Source organism: Phacochoerus africanus, chromosome 11, assembly GCF_016906955.1.
Source record: "Phacochoerus africanus isolate WHEZ1 chromosome 11, ROS_Pafr_v1, whole genome shotgun sequence".
In the NCBI taxonomy this organism is placed as follows: Eukaryota; Metazoa; Chordata; class Mammalia; order Artiodactyla; family Suidae; genus Phacochoerus; species Phacochoerus africanus.
In genome coordinates, this window is record NC_062554.1 from 49,991,261 (window position 1) to 50,014,905 (window position 23,645).

The following is a 23,645-nucleotide window of genomic DNA, read 5'->3' on the forward strand; positions in this document are numbered from 1 at the left end:
GCCTGGCACTGTCATGTGCTCAGAGTGAAAGAACAGAATTCAGGGCGGAAAAACCTCGATTAAAATCCTTATTCCTTAGCTTACTAACCATTCGCTCTTAGACATGTCATGTATTCCCCTGAACCCTTATTTTCTTCATCTTTAAAATGGACATCGGGAGTTCCCGTTGTGGCTCAGTGTTTAATGAATCCAACTAGGAACCATGAGGTTGCGAGTTCGATCCCTGGCCTTGCTCAGTGGGTTGGGGATCCGGCGTTGCCGTGAGCTGTGGTGTAGGTTGTAGATGCAGCTTGGATCCCGAGTTGCTGTGGCTCTGGTGTAGACTGGTGGCTACAGCTCCGATTCGACTCCTAGCCTGGGAACCTCCATATGCTGTGGGAAGCGGCCCTAGAAGAGGCAAAAAGACAAAAAAATAAAAATAAAATAAAATGGACATCAGGGAGTTCCCGTTGTGGCTCAGTGGAAATGAACCCGATTGGTATCCAGGAGGATGCAGGTTCAATCCCTGGCCTCGCTCAGTGGGTTAAGGATCCGGCATTGCCAAGAGCTGTGGTGTAGGTTGCAGACGCAGCTCAGATCCGAAGTTGCTGTGGCTGTGGCATAGGCTGCCAGCTGTAGCTCTGATTTGGTCCCTAGCCTGGGAACTCCCATATGCTGTGGGTGCAACCCTAAAAAGCTGGGGGGGGGAGTGGACATCAGAGTATATATATATATATATATATATATATATATATATATACACACACACACACACACACACATACTGTATATGTATATGTATGTACAGGGAAGTACTTTGTAGACTGGAAAGTACTGTTTAAATGTGAAGGGCTACTGTTAGTATTAAATACAACATATTAGTATGCAGTAGCTTGAATATGCTGGAAAAAGCAGCCCATATTTGCACGAAAGCACATTTTCTCTGATGTGGTCCACAGGCTGTCTTCAGGAGTCAGGCAAAGGTGCCATTCCCCATGGCAAAGACTGCTTAGGCTCCGCTTTGCCATCGCTGCGTGGCTCAAGGGGACAGAGCTCTGGGGCAGGTGGAAGAAGGACATCAATGAGCTAGGTCCTGGAGAGACAGCCAGGCTTTTGTGTGACATGGGGCTCAATTGGCCAAGGTGGGAGATACAGTTATTGAGGTGGGGTCTGTGGGATCATGTAGAAGAGACATTTAAAGCAGAGGGAACACTGTGGACAAAGTTTGGAGGGCTGGGGGGCACAAGTGGTTCCGTGTCAATAGAACATTAGGGCCTTAGGAGGAACTTCCTGTCGGGGAAGTTGAGAAGTTGAGAAGAGGTTGGTTTTGTGTTGGAAGGCCTTGTGTGTGAGGCAAAGAACTCTGGACTGTCATCTAAGATATTAGGAAGCCTTCAAAGGCCTGTAACCTGGGAAGAGGCATATCTAGAGCATTTTTAGAAGCTATAGGTCTGGTCCAGGCACATCCTTTGCTGGACTGGTTTGCCTTCACCAGTGGTGCACGTCACTTCCCAGTTGTGATTTTAGTGTCATCATGTTGGTGCTTGAAATCAACTGTGATGGGAATATGTACAGCACAGAAGTCAGCAAGTGATAGAAATCAGTCTCCTTTTCCCTCTCAAGCTGGTTGTTAAAAGTTTATTTGGCACAGATAAGGGGCCGTTTCTATAGAGTAGGACTTCAGTAGTTTGCAGACCTAGGATGTGCCTTAAAAATCCTTTAGACTCCATCCTAGACCCCCAGAATCAGAATCCAGGGCAAGTGAGGGAATAGGAACATATCTATCTATTTATTTATTATTATTTTTTTTTTGGCTGCACCCTTGGCATATGGAAATTTTGGAGTCAGGTATCCAATTCAAGTCACAGCTGCAACCCACGCCACAGCTGTGGCAACACCAGATCCTTAACCCACTTCACTGGGGCCAGGGATTGAACCTGCACCGCTGCAGAGACAACACCAGATCCTTAACCTACTGCACCACAGCAGGAATTCCTCGTAGGAACCTATTTTTAAGAAAGTTTTAAATCAATTCTTGTGTAGCCAGTCTGGCCCTGGTCTTTGGACCATGGCAGGTACGGGAGGAATAGGGAAGAGGGGCTGGATATAAAAGATGCTTCAAAGGTAGGAACACCAGAACTCAGCGACAGATTGGAAGTAGGGAGTGGAGGGGAGGGAACTGACAAACTATTTCTGAGTTTCCCTGTTTGGACAACTGAGTAGATGGATGGATGGTGATGCAGGTGGCTGAGCTAAGGAAGGCAGATGTGAGTTATTTGGTAGAAGAGGTGACAGAGGAAGAGGGAGAGGGTAGTTTTGGGCCTGGTGCCTGGGGAGCCCATAGAGGCATAGACTGGAGTAGGGCCAGGTTGGCAGTGGGAAAAGAAGTTAGGAGCCTATTAAACTGATCCCAGCAAGGAGTGTTGAGAGCTTGATCCAAGGGTGGTGGGCAGCGTGATGAATGGAGGACGAGCTGCCTTAGAGGGAAAGTAAGAAGATAGAGTCTGCAGGGCCTGGTGTGAAATTGATGTAGAGATGCAGTTCCAGTTGGAATGAATCCTTACTGGTAGAGTCCAAGGAGAGGACAAAAATGTGGTGAATTTAGTATTGGGTACGTTCAGTTTGAGAATCCTGTTGAACTCAAGAGAAACCAGTACCATGGCAGATGTATGATAATAAAAATAACTATTGGAGTCTGCTGGTGGTCTAGCAGTTAAGGTCCTGGGGTTGTTACTGCTATGGTTCAAGTTTGATCCTGGTCCAAGTACTTCCGCATGCCGCAGACAGTCAAAAAAACAAAACAAAAACCATTTTGAGGGTATTTATGACTTGCAGAGACTTCTGTTAAGTGCTTTATATTAGTTAACTTGTTTAACCCTCCAAACAGGTCTATGAAGTGACCTACATTTTAAACAATGAGGTGGCAGGAATGTAGAGAGGGGTTAATAAGCTGCTCTAAGTTACTCAGATAACTAGTGGCAGGGCTGGAACTCAAATCCTGGGTTTGACCTGGAAACCTCTCTGTTTCCAAAAAAGCTTTCTGCTATGATGGAAATATTCTCTGTCTGCACTGATATGGTAGCTACTAGCCACATGTGGTTATTGAGTTCTTGAAATGTAACTAGTACAACTAAGGAACTGATTTTTAATTAATTTAAATTTAAATAGCCACATGTGACAAGTGACAGCTCAGTTCCCTGCTATCTTTGGGAGTCATTAAGGCGTCCATCATGATTGAAGCCTTGCATGTGGGTATGATTCCCCAGAGATATATTGCAATGGATTTTAATCTTCTTTGGGTCACAGGCCTATTTGAGAATCAGATGAGAGCTATAAATCCTCTCCAATGAATGTGTAATATAGCAATTTCAGAGATCCGTGAAACTTAGTTTCCCTGGGTATAAAGCTGGAAGAGGAAGGAACTGAATGAAATGTGAACGAACTCCTTGAGTTTAGAGGTCTCATCTGTTTTGTTTACTACTCTGTTAGTATCCACTTTGTTAGGATCTAGGTTCTACAACAATGCCTGGTCTTTAGTTGGTGTTGGATAATTTCTTGAGTAGCTGAATGAGTCCTGGGAAACATTTTAGGAGCCAGCAGAAGAAAGTCCTGGGAAACATTTTAGGAGTCCACAAAGTTCCCTAAAAAAAGGAGAGAAAAACAAAAGTAGGACAAAGTCCAAGAACCAGGAGAGATTGGTGTCATAGAAGGCAGGAAGGGTGAAATTTAGAGAACGGTAGTAATCGGTGGGGTCGTCACATAAGGTTAGGATGTAACTGTTGTCATTGGCTCTGGCTAACAGAGGTTTTGGTTAGTAAAACCAAGGAGGAGTAGGGGTGCAGTCCAGGTTACAGTGACTAATTTGAAAATCAGTGGTGAGGAAGTGGAGGCAGTGAGTGTGATGTCTGGTGGGTCTTAATTCTTGTTGCCCACTAGGAAGCTTTTAAAAAATATGCATTCCTGGGAGTTCCCTGGTGGCCTAGTGGTTAAGGATTTGGCATTGTCACTGCTGTGGCTAAGGTTCAATTCCTGGCCTGGAAAGTTGTGCATGCCTTGGGCATATGGCCAAAAAATAAAAATAAAAAATAAAAAGGCATCCCTGGACAGGCTCAGACTTTAACTTGGTAAATTTGGGAAGGAGACAGGGAAGCTGCATAGTAAAGCACCCAGCTTATTCTGATACAGTTTTTTAAAAGTAATTTAAAGTAGTTTATTGATTGCCACAGATGCATTCGATGGGGTAATGTTTAAAATGTTTTGAAGATGAACAATTTTAAATTACATAGAAAAATCAGAATAAATGAGACATGCTGGAAAAAGGAATATCAGGATTTCTTTTTTGTTTATTAATAACTACTTATCACAACACATTATATGCAAATCTGATACAGTTTTGTTTTGTTTTGTTTTTTTAGGGCTGCACCCACAGCATATGAAAGTTCCCAGGCTAAAGGTCTAAATGAAGCTGCAGCTGCAGCCTACACCACAGCTCCCGGTGATGCCAGATCCCTAACCCACTGAGCAAAGCCAGGGATTGAACCTGCATCCTTAGATACTAGTCAGGTTCATTACCACTGAGCTACAACGGGAACTCCTCTGATACAGTTTTGATGGAAGTTTGGTGATCATCGAATAGTGATTTCTTTGAATAAAATACGACTCAGGAGGGAAGAAAGGAAACCTAAAGGAGTTGAGGGAGAGATTCTTTTCTCTCTCTTTTTTTTTTTTTTTTGCTTTTTAGGGCCACACCTGCAGCATATGGAGGTTCCCAGGCTAGGGGTTGAATGGGAGTTACAGCTGCTGGGCTAGGCCACAGCCACAGCAGTGCCAGATCTGAGCCACATTTGTGACCTATGCCAGAGCTTGCAGCAACACCAGATCCTTAACCCACTGAGTAAGGCCAGGGATCCAACCTGCAGCCTCACTGGTTCCTAGTCAGATTCATTTCTGCTACACCACAACGGGAACTCTGAGATTGCTTTTTTAAAGACAGAGACATTGGGTGCTTTGGAGGCAAAAGAACTGTTAGAGAACTGTTACTGAGCTGTAATGAGTTAAAAGACATTTAGCTGGATTCTGAATCCCTGACTCTTGGACCAGCTACCCACCTTGCTGCACCATCCCAGAGAGCCGTCCAGCAGAAGCAGTCCTGCTAACTTTGTAGACAAATCAGTTTTCACTTGGCGCATGCTATTTTCTAAGTAGTATTTGAGAATATTCAGGTATGTTGTGTAAGAAGCTGACAGTCCTTGGCAGTGTCCCAATTCACATCTGTTTGCTTATTTTCTATGATTAGACCTTCCTATACTCTATTGCCAGATGACAAACAGAAACTATTTTCTTTTATTCTGTCCTTATTTGCTACCTGCTTCTTCCCCCAGACACCTTTCCTTCTTAAAATGAAATGGTAAATGCCAGAGTCATCTTGCAGGTGGTTATAATTCAGCGTGAAAACCCCTCCTTTTCTTTTGTCAGTGACATGTGTGACTCTACTTTTTGAGTCAGTGGCTCTCAACATTTTTACCATAAGGGTCTCTTCTGTCATTTTCCTCCCATGTATTGGGTGCTTCAAAATATTTACCTGTTGAACTAACTGGGAATATAACTGTGAATATTCAGTATAATTGATGTCCACCATTTCTAGTACAGCTACCAAGGCCCAAACATGGCACTAGATGCTTTCTATAGATGATTTCTACCGTTTCTAATCCTCACTAAAATCCTTAAAGGCCTGTGGTGTAGCCACATCTGATACTTAGAGAAGTTAAGCAGGAGTTCCTGCTGTGGTGCAATGGAATCAGTGGCATCTTGAGAGTGCTGGGACGCAGGCTCGATCCTGGCCCAGCACAGTGTAGGTTAAAGATCTGGCGTTGCCACAGCCGTGGCATAGGTCACAACTGAGGCTCAGAGCTGATCCCTGGCCCAGAAATTCCATACGCCGTGGCCCGCAGCCAAAAAGAAAAAAAAAAAAGGAGAAAAGTTTAAGTAGCTTGCCCAATATCACTGTATCACTGTGCTAAGGGGCAGAGCTATGTCTTGCCGACTCAAAATCCTGAACTCAGATACTCAGATATCTTGATTGTATTACTCACAACTTAACCCTCGACAAAATTCTCCAAGGTTTTTTTGTTTTTTTGGTTTTTTTCCCCCCTTATGGCCATACCTGTGGCATATGGAATTTCTCAGGCCAAGTCTAATTGGAGCTGTGACTGTGACCTGCACCACAGCCACAGCAATATTGGATCTAAGGCACATCTGTGCTTGTGGCAACACTGGATCCTTAACCTCCTGAATGAGGCCAGGCATCGAACCTACGTTATCACAGAGAGTGTCAGGTTCTCAGCCTGCCGAGCCACAACAGGAATGCCTCCAAGTGGTGTTTTATTGTTCCTATTTTCTGGGGAAATAGGCTGAGAGAGGGTAGGTGACTTGACCAAATTACAGAGCCAATAAGAAACAAAGCCGGGGCAAACCTAAGTTCCATGCTATTCTACTACGTCTCCTGCTGAGAATAATTTCTTCCCCTCCCTTCTTTTTTTTTTTTTTCTTTTGGCTGTTTAGGGCCGCATCTGTGGCATATGGAAGTTCCCAGGCTAGGGGTCAAATCGGAGTTACGGCTAGGGGTCAAATCAGAGCTACGGCTGCCAGCCTACACCACAGCCACAGCCATACCAGATCCGAGCCTTGTCTGCAACCTACACCATAGTGCACGGCAACGTCAGATCCTTAACCCACTGAGTGATGCCAGGAATCAAACCCATGTCCTCATGGATACTAGTCAGATTCATTTCCGCTGTGCCACAGCGGGAACCCTTTCTTCCCCTGTTTTTATTAATCAAAGTTGTGTATCAGTCAAAGCCACTCTGAGCTTTTCAGAGCATCTGATTAGCATCAGATAACTGATACTGACACACTAGATTGCTTTGATTACAGCCCAAAGCAAAGACATGGGAAAAATGAGTGCCCAGCTTCCATGTGAGTAAATGGACAGGTTCCATTAGGCTCTGGAAATCCTAAATTACAGCTCACACATCCTCACAATTACTTGGAATCCCCTGCATCTCTCAAATCCCTTCTGGGTTTAGGAGACCCCGTTAGTGTTGTCTGGGCGAGAAAGAGCTGTTTCTGCTTATGAAGCACCAACTCAGAAAAGGTGCCAAATTTAGTCTCCCTAGGAGTGTGGCTGTACTTTCCAGAGGGCAAAAGGACACCTTCCTGGTGGCTTGTGGGTTTAGCCTGTACTTCCTGTCAGTGCTCAGGGATGGGGGTGGGGAGGGAGGCCGGCGGAATCATGGCTTTACCCAGCCTGCCTTGCGGGGCCTCCTGCTCATAGCCTGTGAATTTCTGCCTCTGGAGTGTGTTCTGGCTCAGGTTAAAATGGACTTTCCCCAGCCAGTGTTACTTTACTGGTTTAGCTAGACCTTCTAGGATAAGCTCCGAGTGAGCGCTCACCTGCTGGTGGAGCACAAAACCAGGATTCCGAATTCAATTCACTTCAGCAGGTTTCCGTCAGGAACCTCCCAGAATGTAAAGAAGCGCTTCCCCACCTTATTTACTACCACAGTCTGTTTCAAACATTGAATTTATGCAGTGATTTGTATTGAAAGCTTGAATTTGAAACAGGAGGGATTTCGGTTATCCTTATGCCTTCTCTAGCTCTTTTAGGGGAAAGGGAACAGGTTGCTTACACAACTTCCCTTCCTTGTAGGATTGAGCTGACTTACAGTCATCCGGTGCCCCCGGGCTAAGTCATTCCAAATCCTTGTTTAGAGTTTCTTTTCAGGCTTTTTTTTTTTTTTTTTTCTTCCTACATTACAGTTTTCATGTGTTAGTGCCCTCTGCTGGACTTCCTCCAAGTTCTCAACTTCCCAGGCCAGCCACCTGTCCCTGCAAGGCCTTGACTGAAATGGAGTGGTTGTGGATGTGGCCCTTGACCTTCCAGCTTTCCACATGCCTCTATAAACCCCCTACTATGGTGGTGGCTTTTGTCATGACCTCAGAGGACAGGCAGATTCATTTAGGGAGCAGGGGGAGCTCTTCAGTGTCCAGGTGGCCTGTATCGTTTGACAAGGCTCACTTTGAGTTCCCTCTGTGGTGCAACAGGATCAGCGGCATCTCTGCAGCACCAGGACCCAGGTTCAATCCCAAGCCCGGCAGCATAGTGGGTTAAAGGACTGGTGTTGCTGCAGCTACACTGTAGGTCATAACTGTGGCTCAGATCTGATCTCTGGCCCAGGAGCTCCATTTGCTGTGAGGCAGCCAAAAAAGGGGGGAAAAAAAGGAGGCGGGGCGAGAAAGGAAGAAAGAAGGAGAAAGGAAAAAAAAGAAAAGGCTCACTTAAGGGAGGAATTGAGAGTTTTTGTGAAAGAGCAAGGTCATGTCTGAATCTCTGGAAATTCTACTCAACAATGATCACTGATGGGGGTTGAGTGGAGGACTGGTTGACATTCATCTCGCTTTAAAGACTGTGGGCAAAAGTTCTGAAAATGAGGGAGGTGGGTGGGAGGCAGAGGACCAGCTCCTAGGGGTGGGGAATAGGGGTGGGTCTAGAGGAGGAAGGAGCCCGTGCACCCTGCAGCTGTTGCTGCTGTGGATTTATCTGCAGTTCCTCCTGTCCCACATTCCCCTCTCCTCTGGGTCCCCTGAAACCCACCTGAAGAATCGACTGCAATCTGCACCCATTCAGCCTTCCTATGTCGCAGTGCTCAGCACATACTTGTGTCTCCTAGACTCTGGGCTCTTTATGTTCCCCATCTCCTAGCACAGTGCCTGGTAGGTGATCAATGTTTGGTGAGTGGCGCTGAACCAGAATGCCCTCTCTTCTTGGTTCTGCTCATCCTGAATCCGTTCAAATTTCAAGTGTCAGCACAAAAACCTTTGATATTAAGACAGTCTTTTCTTACTAGCCCCAGAAGCAAATGATCTTTCCTTGGTCTATGCTTCTGTAGCAATTAATATTTACTTCTAAAAGTTAGCATTTTCTGCTTTTGAATGTAGTGTAAAATTATAGTTTATACCTACTCTTACTTTCCAGATTGTAAAGACCTTGAGAGCAAGATCCTTGTCCGATTCATGTCTTTATTTTTCCTTGACTCTCAAGAAATGCCTTGCACATAACATTTATACAGCAATTAGTATATGCCAGGCACTGTCTCCATACTTCACAGATGTTCATTCTCTAATTCTTTTTTTTTTTTTTGTCTTTTTGCCATTTCTTGGGCCGCTCTCACGGCATATGGAGGTTCCCGGGCTAGGGGTCGAATCGGAGCTGTAGCTGCCAGCCTACACCAGAGCCACAGCAACGCAGGATCCGAGCCGCGTCTGCGACCTACACCACAGCTCATGGCAACGCCGAAACCTTGACCCACTGAGCAAAGGCAGGGACCGAACCCGCAACCTCATGGTTCCTAGTCGGATTCGTTAACCACTGCGCCACGATGGGAACTCCTAATTCTTTTTTTTTTTAGGGCTGAACCCACGGCATATGAAGGTTCCCAGGCTAGGGGTCTAATCAGAGCTGTAGCCGCCGGCCTATGCCACATCCACAGCAATGCCAGATCCAAGCCACGTCTGTGACCTACACCACAGCTCACGGCAACGCCGGATCCTTAACCCACTGAGCAAGGCCAGGGATTGAACCAGCCACCTCATGGTTCCTAGTCGGATTCGTTTCCGCTGTGCCATGATGGGAACTCCCTCTAATTCTTTTTTTAATGATTTTTATTTTGTCCATTATAGTTGGTTTACAGTGTTCAGTCAATTTCTACTGCACAGCAAAGTGACCCAGTTACACACATATATACATTCTTTTTCGCACATTATCCTCCATCATGTTTCATCATAAGTGACTAGATACAGCTCCCTGTGCAGTACAGCAGGATCTCATTGCTTATTCACTCCAAATGCAATAGTTTGAATTTATTAACCCCAGACTCCCAGTCCATCCCACTCACTCCCCTTCTCCCTTGGCAACCACAAGTCTGTTCTCCAAGTCCCTGCATTCTCTAATTCTTACAACAGCATTACAGTCTTTAACCCTCACAGCAGTTAGAATGATTGTAATATACCATCTCCATTTTGTAGGTAAGCAAAATGACTGTTAATTTGCTCAGGATCACCTAAGTAGAAAGTAGAAGAGTTTGGATATAATATACCTGAGGCAGCATATTCCAAAGTCCAGACTTAGCCTTGATGCTGCCTTTAGTTGGCCTGTGTGCACATAGAGGGCATTATATGAAACCTTGTTGAATGCGTGCAGGTTGATATTCCTTAGTTATTTAGAACGAATAAATAGTTTGAAGGTGAACCATTGTTGCTTTCCTCTCCACCTTCTGAACTGTTTTCTGAGTAATGGGGAGGCCAGCAGGGGGCGCCAGAAGGTTCTAGTTTTGGTTCCAGAAGCTGGGTGCGTTGGCCTCATTCAGGTTCGGATTTGGAAGTCAGCAGTGCCATCTAGTGAGATTACTTGCTAATATCAGCTCAGAATTATTTTTCTGAAACCCTGGTACTTGTTGTTTAGTTCTGGGAGTGCCTTTATTAGTGTAACCTTAAATTTTGACTGCCAGAGGGAGGGCAGAGTGAGAAGGAAGAACAGCCCATCATAGCTTATATGGAATCCAGTTTGATCTCTTCTGTGAAGAGGCTGTAATACTGACTGTGGCCATTTGGGTTGGTCGAGCCCTTGGGTGGGCGTGTAAAACACTACACTCCAGACAGCCTTCCCTCCTGCTTCTCCTCACAATCGCTGCCGCCTACATAGACTGGTATTCTTCTCTTTTTTTCTTCTTAAATATTTTTTATTATTGTTATTATTATTTTGGTATTCTTCTCTTCATGCTTATCTCTGGTCCTCAGTCTGCTTTGGAATTTGAGCTCCAGTCATTTGTGGGTCACCTACTTTCATCTTAACACCTATCCCAGGTTGTGTAGAAGAGGGTGCTTGATACATATGACAGGTCAATCCCAATGTAAGAAATCTGTGGGTTAATAACACGATAGGATAATTTTGTTCTAAGAAGTTTTTAAAAGGCAAGTCTATGAAACCTTGCAAATAGGCACGCCCCAGGAAACTTGGGCAGCAAAAAAAAAAAAAAAAGCTTTATGTAGAGTAAATGAAAGAGGAAAACACTGGCGGCTATGTGTGTGGTAATCTTCTGGTTTCTGGCGTGTATGTGTGGGTGTGGGTGTGCGCGCATACGTGCTTGCATGTTTTATGTGCTTGAAAATTTGATGTAAATTGCTTCTAAGTTCATTTACTTCTTGCTGAAAGATCAGAACACAAGAGCATGGTTTTAACTGTGACCGCAAAAAGTCATATGCTTCCCTGGTGGAGAGTGTACAGAAGCTGGGGCAAGTTCTTACCCTGTAAAATCGTTTAGGGTTTACTGTCTACTGGGGATCCAGTCTAAGGAATGTACTCTGTAGAGATCAATGCATTTTATTGCTGTGAACAATCTACCAGAACAAGGGAACAATTTTGGTTATACTGGGCCTGGGTTATGGTGACATTTATGGTAATAGGAATTCATTAGGAATAGAATTTATGCAAAGCAGGGATTTGCTAACTTCTTTTGTAAGGGACTATACAGTAAATATTTAAGCTTTGTGGTTCTAAAAGTCTCACTGCTGCACTTACTCAGCTCTGCCTTAACCACACAGCTCCACCATTGCAGGAAAAAAGCAGCCCTGGTTAGTATGCAAATGAATGGGTGTGGCTGTGTTCCAATAAAACTTTATTTATGACATATAATTTTGAATTTCATATAATTTTCACATCATGAAATACTATATTTCAAAAATTTGTTCCCGACAATTTATTGATTTATTTTTGTTTTAATTTTTTTAAAAAAGCAAACAACATTCTTAGCCCACAGGGGCTCTAGATTTGGTCAGGGACTGGAGTTTTAGGGCTCTTGATTAGATCCCTGGAGTATTTAATAATCGGCAATTAGTAAAAATTATTTGTTCGCCAACTGTATGTTCAATTAGTGTCACAAGACGTATGGACTGCTGTGCTCTTCTTTCTCTTGAGTAGGATGAGTGTGAAATTCCGCATAACTTTTGAGAAAGCACTTGAAGAACGTGTGCCTACAGGGCTTTAAGGAATGGAAGATCTCCTCCACCTTCTAATCCCTCTTTTCTCCCTCACCCTCCTTAGCCCTGCCTGGGGGCAAAGCAGCAGCCTCAGGTCTTTCTCAGGCTGGAATTCCCCCCTCCCCCACCCCACTTCCCTCCCCCCTCCCCCATCCTGCCCCCAAGTCTGCACCAGTTCCTTGAGTGTCTCAGCTGAGGTTGAAGAAAGGGATTGTTATCCTGTCTTACAAGGCCCAGGTACAGAGACTGCCCGAGGCCTTGGCTCAGTGAGACCCTGGCCCAGCAAGACCGAGGATATTCCTTTCAGGCTTTAGGTACGATGGGTAGGGTTTTGACCCAATAGTTGTCTCAGTCCCACTGTCAGCACACTGTCTGTGTAAACTAGGAACAGGGCAACTTCTACCTTTAAGATGTTGTAACCCCCCGTTTCCTCGTGGGGCTGCAGTCTAGACGATCCCCCTCTGGGTTGAGAAAGACGCTGAGCGTTAACGGTTCATATCCTGTCTTTCCTCAGCAGCCAGCAGAGCAGCCAGCAGAGCAGCCACGACGATGATTCCAGTAGGTTCCTGAGTCCTCGGGTGCGGGAAGAAAGGTAAGAGCAAATGAGGAGGGAGAGGACGGTGGCAGAGGGGGTGGGCAAGGTGTTTGAGGAAGACTGTGCTTCCGTAGAAGTGGGAGCCCGCCGGACCTCTGTGCTCAGACACGGATTGGAGTAGAAGGCGGGGGCAACACGAGAGGACAGATTCTGGAGGCTTTTGGGTGCTTAGCGGTGGGGGTGGGGGGAGTCAGTGTGTGGAAACCACATCCTTTGGGAAGATGTCAGAGAGGACATGGGATCTGAGTCACTCTGTGAAGGCTGGGACCGTGTGGATGGGGAGGGGGAAAGGGTGTTTCGTGCCTGAGAAAAGTGGCGGGGCCTGGGATGGCGCCTGTGGCATCGGAGTATCCCCAAAAGCTGGGCTTGCCTCTTGGTGGGTGCCAGAACTAAAAGACACAACCAAGCCAAAGATGGGGAGAGGAAGGATTTGTTATTGCTTGCAGCAAGTAAGGAGAACACCAAGGATCTTTCTCAAAGCACTGTCTCCCCCACTGCAACATTGGGGGAGTTTTAAGTTAAGGGGACGTGCATATTCACCAAGGGGCTTAAGCAGAACCCAGGCCAAGGTGATGGAGTCCGAGTTTTAGTGGATTGAGAGCTGGAAGATCAGCTTGGTTGTCCCACCTGGGTGGGGGCCCTAGTTCCTGCCAAACTCCCAGAGAGACTTGTGTCAGATGGTTATGTATATTCCTGGAGGAGGAGCTAGGACTCTGTTTTACTGTTTCCTGACTGCTTTTCCTTTGTTGGTCCTTTGTTTCCTTACTTCCTTTAAGACCTTTGATTTCTGAGACCTGATCTAAGACTAGCACTGCGGCCAGGCTCAGATCCCAGAATGGCTTCTTAAGAGGTTCTCTTTCTCCGAGGACCCCCTAACCTATCTGCTTACAAGATGGCAGCAGAACACCAGGATGGGAGAGGCTCGTAGGTGTCAGAGGCTGATGGAGAATGAGCTTGGACGTACAGGATGCCCTCAGAAGGAGGCTCCTGGAGGCTTGTTTGAGGCTTCGGGGTAGGACTGGTTAAACCCTCAGGACAGGAGGGCAAGGCAGCATCTGTCTTCATGTAGTGCCTCTGAATGGTAGATAGAGGGGGTTCTGTTGCACCAAGTTAAGCTCCTGTGCCCAGCAAAGGCAGACTGTACGAATGTTAACTGAAAGGCAGTCTCAGCAGGCCTGTCAGGGGCTCTGCTGCTGGTCTAGCTCTGTTTACCATTTTTATCAACAAACTGGATGAAAAAGCTGAAGGTACTTTTATCTCATTTATCAAACTTACAGTGGCCACTCAGCTAAGAGGGAGTAGAGAGAACATTGAGGGTGATAGAATCAAGATCTAGTATTATTTCAAATAGAACAGTGGGTGGGGACAACAAGGAGAATTTTTTTTTAAAGGAAAGGTAAAATGTGTGTGTGTACACCTACTCCACAACTGCAGCAATGCTGGATCCTTATCCCGCTGCACCGGGCTGGGAATCAAACTGGCAAAAGCACAGAGACAAGCTGGATCATTAAACCCACTGTGCCACCGTGGAAACCAGGAAATGTGCTGTTATAGATTTATAGATTTATATTAGAATTACTGTAGGGAGCCTAACTTGATAGGATTTCATGTGAAAAAGAACTTAAGGATTTTTGTTGATTTTTTTTTTTTTTAACCAGCCAAATATGAACCAATAATATAAGGCAAGTACCAAATTATCTTTAAAAGTCTGAATTCATTAACGGAAGCATGTAGCATGGATTTAAAAAGAAAGGTTTCTTGCGGGTTCGATCCCTGGCCTCGCTCAGTGGGTTGGGGATCCAGCGTTGCTGTGAGCTGTGGTGTAGGTTGCAGACGTGGCTTGGATCTGGCGTTGCTGTGGCTGTGGCATACGCCGGCGGCTACAGCTCTGATTTGACCCCTTGCCTGGGAACCTCCATATGCCATGGGTGCAGCCCTAAAAGGACAAAAGACAAATAAATAACATAACATAAAAAAATAAATAAATAAAAAGAAAGGTTTCGCTGTAGTCTGTTCTAGTTTGACCATATCTGATGCATTATGCTCAGTTCTTTGATCACTTCAAGTCCAGAAAAGAATAATCAAGATGTTAACCATATCATTATAAGGATTGGTTGAAGGAAAGAGGTTTAGCCTGGAAATGAAAAGGTTTAGGGTGACTATGATAGCACTTTTTAAATATCTGAAAGCCTAACAAATAGATCTAGAGGGGATAGAAGTTACAGAGAAAGGAATTTCAGCTCCACATAAGGAAGAACTTCCATGATTAGCTGCACTGCAGTGGTATTCCAATGTGAGCAACTATCCTCTCTATGCAAGAGTTCAGGCAAAAGCTAGACGGTGCCTTTTGAAAAGGATTCCATCCTGGGCAAGAGGGTTGGACCTCTGGAATCCTCTTTAGATTATCAAGTTTTATGAGTTCTGCCCTAGTTGGCGGTTGGCTTGTTAACTGACCGAAATGAACAGTTCAGCTCATCCATTTAGGTAGAGAGTATGAGCAGGCCTGCGGCTTCCAAGGGATAAGGACTAGTCACTTTTGTGATTAGTCTTTGCCCCTTATAATCACTGATGTTTAATCGGTTAGGATGTGATGGCTTCCCTCAGTCTCTAGAGTGGCCTTCGATTTCTTTTCGGTACTTTATGGATTTCAGCAGCCATACTTTCAAAGTTGGAACGGTTCATGATAGTGTTCCCCAACACAGCTCCCTTTCCTGAGCTTGTGTACCAAACATCTCCAGAAGTCTTCCATCCATTTCTGATCAGCTGCCTTCAGTTGCTCCTATCAGCTCTGTGACTGGCAAGTCCTCAACTCCCTCTGTTTTAGCTCTGCTGCTTGGGTGTCCCTGGGAAAGATGAATATACGCCAGTTGCACATACTCTGTCATACATTTCCCCAGGGCTGCTTGCTAACTAGAGAGAGCCCTGCCTTTTGTTCAGTATTTGGGATTGTATGGTGATAAAAATTATTTTTTCACTCCCTCTCTGCCCATGCCCCCAACCCAATGAAATGCTATGCGGTTTCCTCCCATCCAAAGCTCTGGCCAGAAAAATCCTCTAAATGTCTTTCCCGGTCCTTTCTCCCCATCCCTGGCCCACGGGCAGCCCCACAAAACTCTTCATGGCGGATGTTGGATATAGTTTTGCACTAGCTCAGCTTGGGCAGTATGGGGGGCCTTGAACAGAAGGCTGCTTCTCGTGGCCATCACTGTGGACCCCTTGCCTTGAAACTCAGGACTGGTGGTGTGTTCACCAGGGCCTTTCTGAATGAATTCTTTTTTGCCTTCTCAGCCAGTAGGTTCTCCTGGAGAGAACAAGTCCTCGGGGTGCTAATTAATCACTCAGCCTCAGCTCAGAACAGACCTTTACACCCTGTACCTAATCCTACATCTAACATGTTTCCACCCAATTAAGAGACTCTCTGGGGTGTTTTGGATGTTGGTCTGTGATATCCTGGCCTAGAGCACATGTGAGATCTGAACCCTGGGGAGATCTTCTGCAGTGGTGGGGAACCTAGCTTAGACTCCTTGCTCTGGACTCCGTTTGATGGACAGCACACCCTGCTGGTTTCAGCAGCATTTCCTACACTGGACAAACGAATCCTCTCATTGACTCTTGGCTCCTCCCCCGGAAAGCAGGTAGAACAGGGTTGAAAATGGCCGGGTATGAAATGGGTAATATGGACCCTTTTCTGTGGCTGCTCCTAATTCTCGAAGCCACGTGGTCAATTACAGAATGAAGGATCATTTCATAGAATAGGGAAAAAAAAGAGACAAACATGAAAAAACCTCATTGATTTTTTTTCTGTTTTAAAGCTCAAAATTATAGTCCTTTAGTATGAGGTGAACTTTCAGCTGGTTAAATAAAGCATTGATTTTTCTTTTTTCTGGTACAAGATTCTGAATGGATATGTTTAGAGACAAAATAATTACTACAGCCTAAAAAGTATCCATATTATATAGCAAATAAGGAAATGTCTAAATAGGACATCTAAATGTAAGGGCTTTGGAGAATTATTTTTATCCCCATTCACATCAGTTTCCATCCTGGAGGAAAACAGCTTTTGGAACCAAAAGCTGAGGATGGGTGGGCACAGGGAGACACTTGTTTCCTGGGCAGGTGTGCGTCGGGGAGAGGGGTTGATTTTAGACAAGCATTCGGTTTATTGGGAAACGGGGGTTGTCTCAGAGAGAGGAATAATCTTCCCAGCTTTCTGGTCAAAAGCAAAATAGATCTAACTTCCCCAAAGTATGTATGTGTGTGTGTGATGGGATATGGGACATGAATCCATTTTCAGGCTTCCAGGTGAAGTCAGGGGTACACTTACAAAACCCTAATTCCCAGGTTCAGCCCAAGCTGGACCAGTTGGTAAGGTTTCTTGGGTCACCAGGTCTTTATTTAGTATCTTCACCCAATGGCAGGAACTTTCATACAAAGCTAGGACTATAGGAAAAGCAGCTGTTTTACTAAGGACCTTTTATGTATATGATGTTAGTTTCAACAGAACATGGTCTCAGTTGACCAGGAAAGCTTTTTTTTTTTTTTTGTGGTAGGAAAATGAGACCTGGACAGGGCTGGGTGTAACCGAGGACCAAGGCAGGGCCGCTTGTGTTCACCTGTCCATTCCTGCAGGCAGGCATGTGTGCCACAAACCTTTAAGTATCCACAAGATCCTGGAGTCTTCCTGAGTCCAGGCTGCAAGAGGAACAGAGGCTCACTGTCTGCTAGTGGGCTTGCAGTGTGCAGGAAAGAGCCAGAGCCTTAAGTCTGCAGAGCTGGGTTTTCCTTTTTTGTCTTTTCTAGGGCCGCACCCACAGGATATGGAGGTTCTCAGGCTAGGGATCTAATCGGGGCTGTAGCCTATACCACAGCCCACAGCAACGTGGGATCTGAGCCACGTCTGCGACCTACACCACAGCTCACCGCAGCGCCGGATCCTTAACCCACTGAGCGAGGCCAGGGATCGAACCCGCAACCTCATGGTTCCTAGTAGGATTCGTTAACCACTGCACCACGACGGGAACTCCCAGAGCTGGTTTTGACTGCCTTCTTCCTTACTGACTGTGAATTTTTAAAAGCATTTTACTCAGCTTTGCTGATCCTTTGTTACCTCATTTGTAAAAGTCTTCTCTTATGACGAGTACATGAGATAACATGTATAGAGTGCCTGGTCCTTAGTAAGTAGTAGCAGCTAGCACTCTGATGATTTTGGCTACTGTGAGTTTTTACACTCACTTTCTTACCAGATCTTTGCTCTTTTGTCCTTGAAGAAGAGGACAGAAAGAATGTGTAGAACATTGATCATGTGCAAAATGTCAGATATTGACCCTAAGGATAAATAGATTAAGGCATGGCATTTGCCCTCAAGAGCCTTGTAGGGGAGACATACCTGTAAGTAAGAAGTATAATGTAATGTCATAATTGACATATGGAGTTTTATCTAATAGAATTTAGTTGTAATAGAACTAAAGAATTTGTTTACGAATATACCTAACCTGTGCAGTGAACCTTACATACACTCTTAAATAGAAACTTCTCAACAGCCCTATCAAATAGATGCTATCATTGTCTTCATATTATTCATATAATTCATAGCATTCATATAATTATTTTCATATTAGCATTTAGGAAACGGAAGCTCAGCAGAGTTAGGAAATTTGCCTCAGTTATGCGGGTACTCTGCTTAGGGCGAGGATCAGGGAGGCGGGAGGGAGGGGGTGGGGGTACCCAGAAAGACTCCCCAGAAGGGGGGCTGTGCTTTCGCCGAGTGCTGCAAGATGCGTAGGAGTCTGTCACATGGACATCATTCCCAGGCGAAGGAAAATGATGTACATAAGCATGGAGGCGTGAGAAAGCAAGGCATATTCAGGAACGGCAAATACTTCAGTATGGCTGTTGATGATGTCCCAGGAGGGGGTAAGCTGGCAAGCAGCTGGGAGTCATCTTTGTACAGGTAGGCAGGTGCCTGATCATGTCACATCCTGCCATGGTAGAGTGAGCTGTGTTTATAGATGCAGGAGAGTGAGTGAGAGATTTTGAGGAAGGAGGTACCCAGATCTCTCCCAGATAGGCTTGTGAGAAAAATCACTTTGGTCTTGATGTCAGAGAGGGAACACTGGAAGCAGATAGGCAAGGAAGGAAACTGGCACTTGTCTACGCATTCATTCCCTCATTGCATATGGGATTTACTGAGCCCATACTCTATGCTAGCTACTCTTGTGAGCAGTGGCAGGTACAGCTGTAAACAAGATAACCATTGTCTGAGTTCCCGTCATGGTGCAGCGGAAACGAATCCGACTAGGAACCAAGAGTTGTGGGTTCGATCCCTGGCCTCGCTCAGTGGGTTAAGGATCTGGCGTTGCCGTGAGCTGTGGTGTAGGTCGCAGATGTGGCTCGGATCCTGCGTTGCTGTGACTGTGGCTTAGGCTGGCAGGATCCTACGTTGCTGTGACTGTGGCTTAGGCTGGCAGGATCCTACGTTGCTGTGACTGTGGCTTAGGCTGGCAGGACCCTACGTTTCTGTGACTGTAGTTCTGTTTAGACCCCTAGCCTGGGAACCTCCATATGCCATGGGTGCAGCCCTTAAAAAGCAAAAAAAAAAAAAAAAAAAACGATAGCCACTGTCTCTCCTTTCATGGTTCTTACTTTCTAGTGACAGAAGATTAGATAATTAACAAAGAGAATGTCAACTAATAATAAGTACTATAAAGAAAATGAGAAAATATTAGGTGGTGGACCAGGGCTTTTGGGGACTACTCTAAGTTAGGTGCGGGGGGATGGCTTACTGGTATGGTAACATTTAAGCTGAGACCAGATGGGTAGATTTCTGAATTATGGTAGAAGGACAGAAAAAGAGGACCTATCTGTGCCTCATTCTCCTCATCTATAAAATGGATATAATAATACTTCATGCTTCACAGGGTTGTTGAGAGGATTGAGTGTATATGTGTGATGATTAGAACAAGCATAGTGTCTGGCACATGGCTAGCATTCTATATGTGCTTGCTATTATTGTTATTGATATCATTATTTAAATATTGGGTAAAGAGGGAAGATTTGAACAGCAAGGGTGGTAATAAGTTTCATTTAGACACATAGAGTTCAAACCACACCTGGAGAGCGTGCACGTGGAGATATACACTCAGCAGTTGGGCACACTTGTTTGAAGCTCAGGAGACAGGACAAAAACTACTTCTTTGAAAATGAGAATATGGTTGAGGCCAGGAGTCTTAGGATGAGTGGAGTTTAAGCAGAAGGCAAGGGAAGGAGGCGTTTGCAAAAGATTGCCCGCTGAAGCTGGGAGAACTGGAGGCCGAGAGATAGAAGCAAGAAAAAAGAGACAAAGTGGGTAGAGACAGGCAAGACGAGAACGGAAAAGGATCTTCTGCAGTGCCAATTAGGAGGGCATTGGTAACCACAGAGCAGCTTCAGAAGAGCATCTGAGGGGAAGGACGAGAGACTGCACATGGAAAATTCTTTCTAGACGTTTGCTCGGGATGAAGAGAACTAGAGATGATACCTGGAGGAGAAGGTAGGGGTGATTGGGAGAATTTTTATTTTAACATAGGGGGACACTGCACATCTTTAATCTCTGAAGCAGGAACCTTCAGAGGTCAAGGAAGAGAATTGTTAAGAGAGGACATCACTCATTCATTCTTTCATTCACTCAACAAACTTTTAAGTTTTATGCGCTGTGTACTCTGCTCCTCAGGTTCCCAGTCTTGTTGAGGAGACAGTGTAACACAACTGGGTGTGTGACAGAAACAACACAAACTTGGATACAGAAAAAATACAAACTTGGACGTGTGTATTGAAACAAGAGAACATGGTTCCATGAGGGCGTGTGTCCAAGAAATTGGACCTGGATGGGGCTGGGCTGGGGTAGGGGTGGGATGGGACAGGCGTGAGAGTGCAGTGGTTGAACTAAGGCCAGAAGGATGAGTCTAAGATGGAAGGAAGCAGTGAGATGAGACAGATGAGATAAGATGGGGCAGGCGCTTGGCTGGCCAAGACTAGCACTTGCGTCTTTATGCTCAGAGCACCCAGAAGCCATTGGAAGTCTTGAAGAAGTTAGCTGACAGGATTAGATTTGCCTTCTGGGAAGATTACAACTGGAAGAAAAGATGGAGAGGTTGGCGGGAGTCAATGAGCTACTGCAGTGTTCCAGCAAAACACTGGCTATGGTAGCTTGGGCTTGGGATGCTGGTTGTGGGGGAGGAAGACAGTAGATGAAGTCATGATACATTTAGGGTATGAAATGTCCACAGCTCAACATGGCGATGGACTGGACAAGGGTGTGAGAGGAGGGAGGTCTTCAGCTTTAGTCCTGGGACCTCTGCTGGGTGGTGCCTCTGCTGAAAGCTAAGGAAGCAGGGTTTCAGAGGAGGCAAGAAAAGATCCATCTAGATCACAGGTGAAAGGACTGGCCTTGAGTAGGAGACAATAGTGGAGGCCAGGGATGCAGGTGAGTTTACAGGCGACATGGTAGGAAGGTGAGGTTATTGTTCTCTGTGTCATGGGGACAAAATCATCTCTCTCTCTCTCTCTCTTTTTTTTTTTTTTTTTTCCTTTTTAGGGCCACACCTGCGGCATATGGAGGTTCCCAGGCTAGGGGTCGAATCAGAGCTGTAGCTGCTGGCCTACACCACAGCCACAGCGACACGGGATCTGAGCCACTTCTGCGACCTACACCATAGGTCACGGCAACACTGGATCCTTAACCCAGTGAGCGTGGCCAGGGATCGAACTTGCATCCTCATGGATGCTAGTCAGATTCACTTCCATTGAGCCAGGATGGGAACTCCCAAAATCATCTCTTAAGGACAAAGGAGGCGGGATAGGAGTAGTAGGAGGCTTGAGTGGGATTAATTTGGGGGCCTCTTGTATCACCTTCCCTCCGACTAGTTCAGAAGATGTTCCTGTCTTACGTGTCTTGCTAGAATGCACCCTCCTTTCTCCCCGTTAGGGTAAGGAAGGCACGTTCCATCACCTCCATTTCTCAGGTACCGTAGCAGGCACCTGAACCTGAGCAGAGTGTGGTGAATTCTTCTACGCTTGGTCCATGCTCTGCTCCCTTCAGTTCACTTAGCTGTCCCCCCACTCGCCCGTGAGACCCCGGAGGACAGAAACCGTCTCTCTCTTACCTGGCACAGAGTACGTGATCAGCCGCAGAGGTTTGCAGAATTTATGAACGGACGGACCAAGGCAATGGAGTTTGAGCCTCCAGAGTTGGAGCAAAGCCAGAAAGCAGGCCTACTGCTTCCCCCTCAGGTCTGGCCACCAGAATGGATAGCTTCCTGTTAAAAGGAAAAATCTTTTCAATTCTATCCCAGAAACTGTCCCCAAATCGCCTATTTCCAGAGCACCCTGGCCCCATCTACCTGCCTGGCCGCCGAATCCCCTGTGGCCCCGTGGCCACTCAGGTGACCGCTCTGGTGAGCTCTCTCACCGAGAGTGAGCAGCAGGCCCTCTGGGAGCGGTGCCCGTGGCCCTCCCCCTCCTTCCAGCAGCTGACATCACAGGCAGGTACAGCTCCATCCTCCCTGTCTGAGGACAAAAGAGGAGAGGACACTCACCAAGTGCCCAGTGCACTGCCAGATGTGGGAAGACGGAGGAGGGCTGCAGGCAGGGGGGGTCCTGGTGATACAGAGCCTCCTGCCCACCTCAGGCCCTCCAGCTGCCTGTGTTCTGTATTGAACATCAGGCGGGGAGAGCTCAGGTGCAGGGGCCAGGCCGACAGCTGAAGGGGCTGCACAGGCAGCAGCTCCAGAGTGAGCCCCCAGCCCCTGAGGTCTCCGCTGCCATGTGGTGGGCCCCCCTGTGAGCCCAGTATGGTACAGAACCTGCGCTCCGAGTCGGTCTCTTGCAGCACGGCAGTGAAGCAGGCCTGCCACTCCCACGTCTCCTCCCTGAGGAAGAAGCTGTCCTTTCTACGAGCCAAGTAGGTGGCAGGGGGCCCTGGAGAACAGGGCACGAGGACCTGGTCCTTGGCTGGTTTGGGATGACCTGGGGCTCTTCCCAGAGGCAGGAGTGCTTGAGGGGTTGCCCCCATGTTTGGGGATATCACAGTTCCTTGCCAAGTGACAGGCCCCCAAGAGGGAATGGAGTGGTCTGTTGCCAGAAGCTGAAGGTAAAGGATAAGGGGGTGCACGAATGAGGCTACATAGCCCTGGAGGGAAGGAGTGCTTGACTGGGCTTGTCTCCGAGGAGCTTCCTGGGATCTCTGGGTTCTTTACTTCAGTTGCTAAAGAACTTGGAGGTCCCAAGAGCAAGGTGCTATAGACAATGGTGTGTCCTGCCTGATTTAGGGTTCCCTGGTGTCTTTGGGGAGTATTGCTACTTCCCTTGCAGTGGTAGGGACCTGGGGTGAAGTTTGGGGGTGCTGCCTTTGGGTGTTCACCTCTTCTATGCACTCAGTGGGGCCTTTCCTGAGCAGCTGTCGGGGAGGGCTGAGCATGGACCAGGTGTGGGGCTCTTTTTTCCTGAAGTGGGCCCCGAACCTCGCAGAAACATGGGCCAGTGTTTCCCTGCCCCACATGCTGTGCCTTGGCCTTTGTGACAAGCAGAAGGGAGGAGGTTTTTCTGGAGGAGCAAGAGGACCAGAGTTAAATTCAGAGGCTGGCAGCCATTGGAGAAAGAGGGGCATGTACGCTGCCAGGCAGGGGGTTTTGGGTTCGCTTTAAGAGAAACACAGCAGTAAGAGAAAGGAAAGGTGGGGCGAGGAAAGGGCAGGAAGAAGAAAGGTAATGAGAGGCTAAATGGATCTCAAAGGGAGATGGGGACTTGAGGTGGCAGGTGGCGATCTTGACTGTCTCGCTCACAGGCACAGGCATAGACCCCATCCTCTGCCAAGGGTATCTCCCCAGGGTGGGGACCAGAGACTGAGTCCTCACTCAGGAGATGGCTCCTTGGGCACCCAGGGCTGTCCTACACCGTAGGCACTCAGCAGTTGTGGCAGAACAAGAGAGTCTCTGATCCCGTG

The 23,645-nt window shown here is 46.5% G+C and overlaps 1 protein-coding gene across 5 annotated transcripts in view; it reads left to right on the top strand.

Annotated features, from left to right (window-relative positions):
* The window catches only part of GRAMD1B (GRAM domain containing 1B), a 197,759-nt gene that overhangs the window by 55,162 nt on the left and 118,952 nt on the right, over window positions 1-23,645 (top strand). For all 5 annotated transcript variants that reach the window (XM_047754196.1, XM_047754200.1, XM_047754198.1 and 2 more), the window contains exon 2: window positions 12,587-12,664. Coding sequence is in view for 4 of the 5 variants with exons in the window: in XM_047754200.1 (XP_047610156.1) it covers window positions 12,587-12,664 (78 nt within the window). In the remaining variant the exon portion in view is untranslated. The remainder of the gene's footprint in view (window positions 1-12,586; window positions 12,665-23,645) is intronic.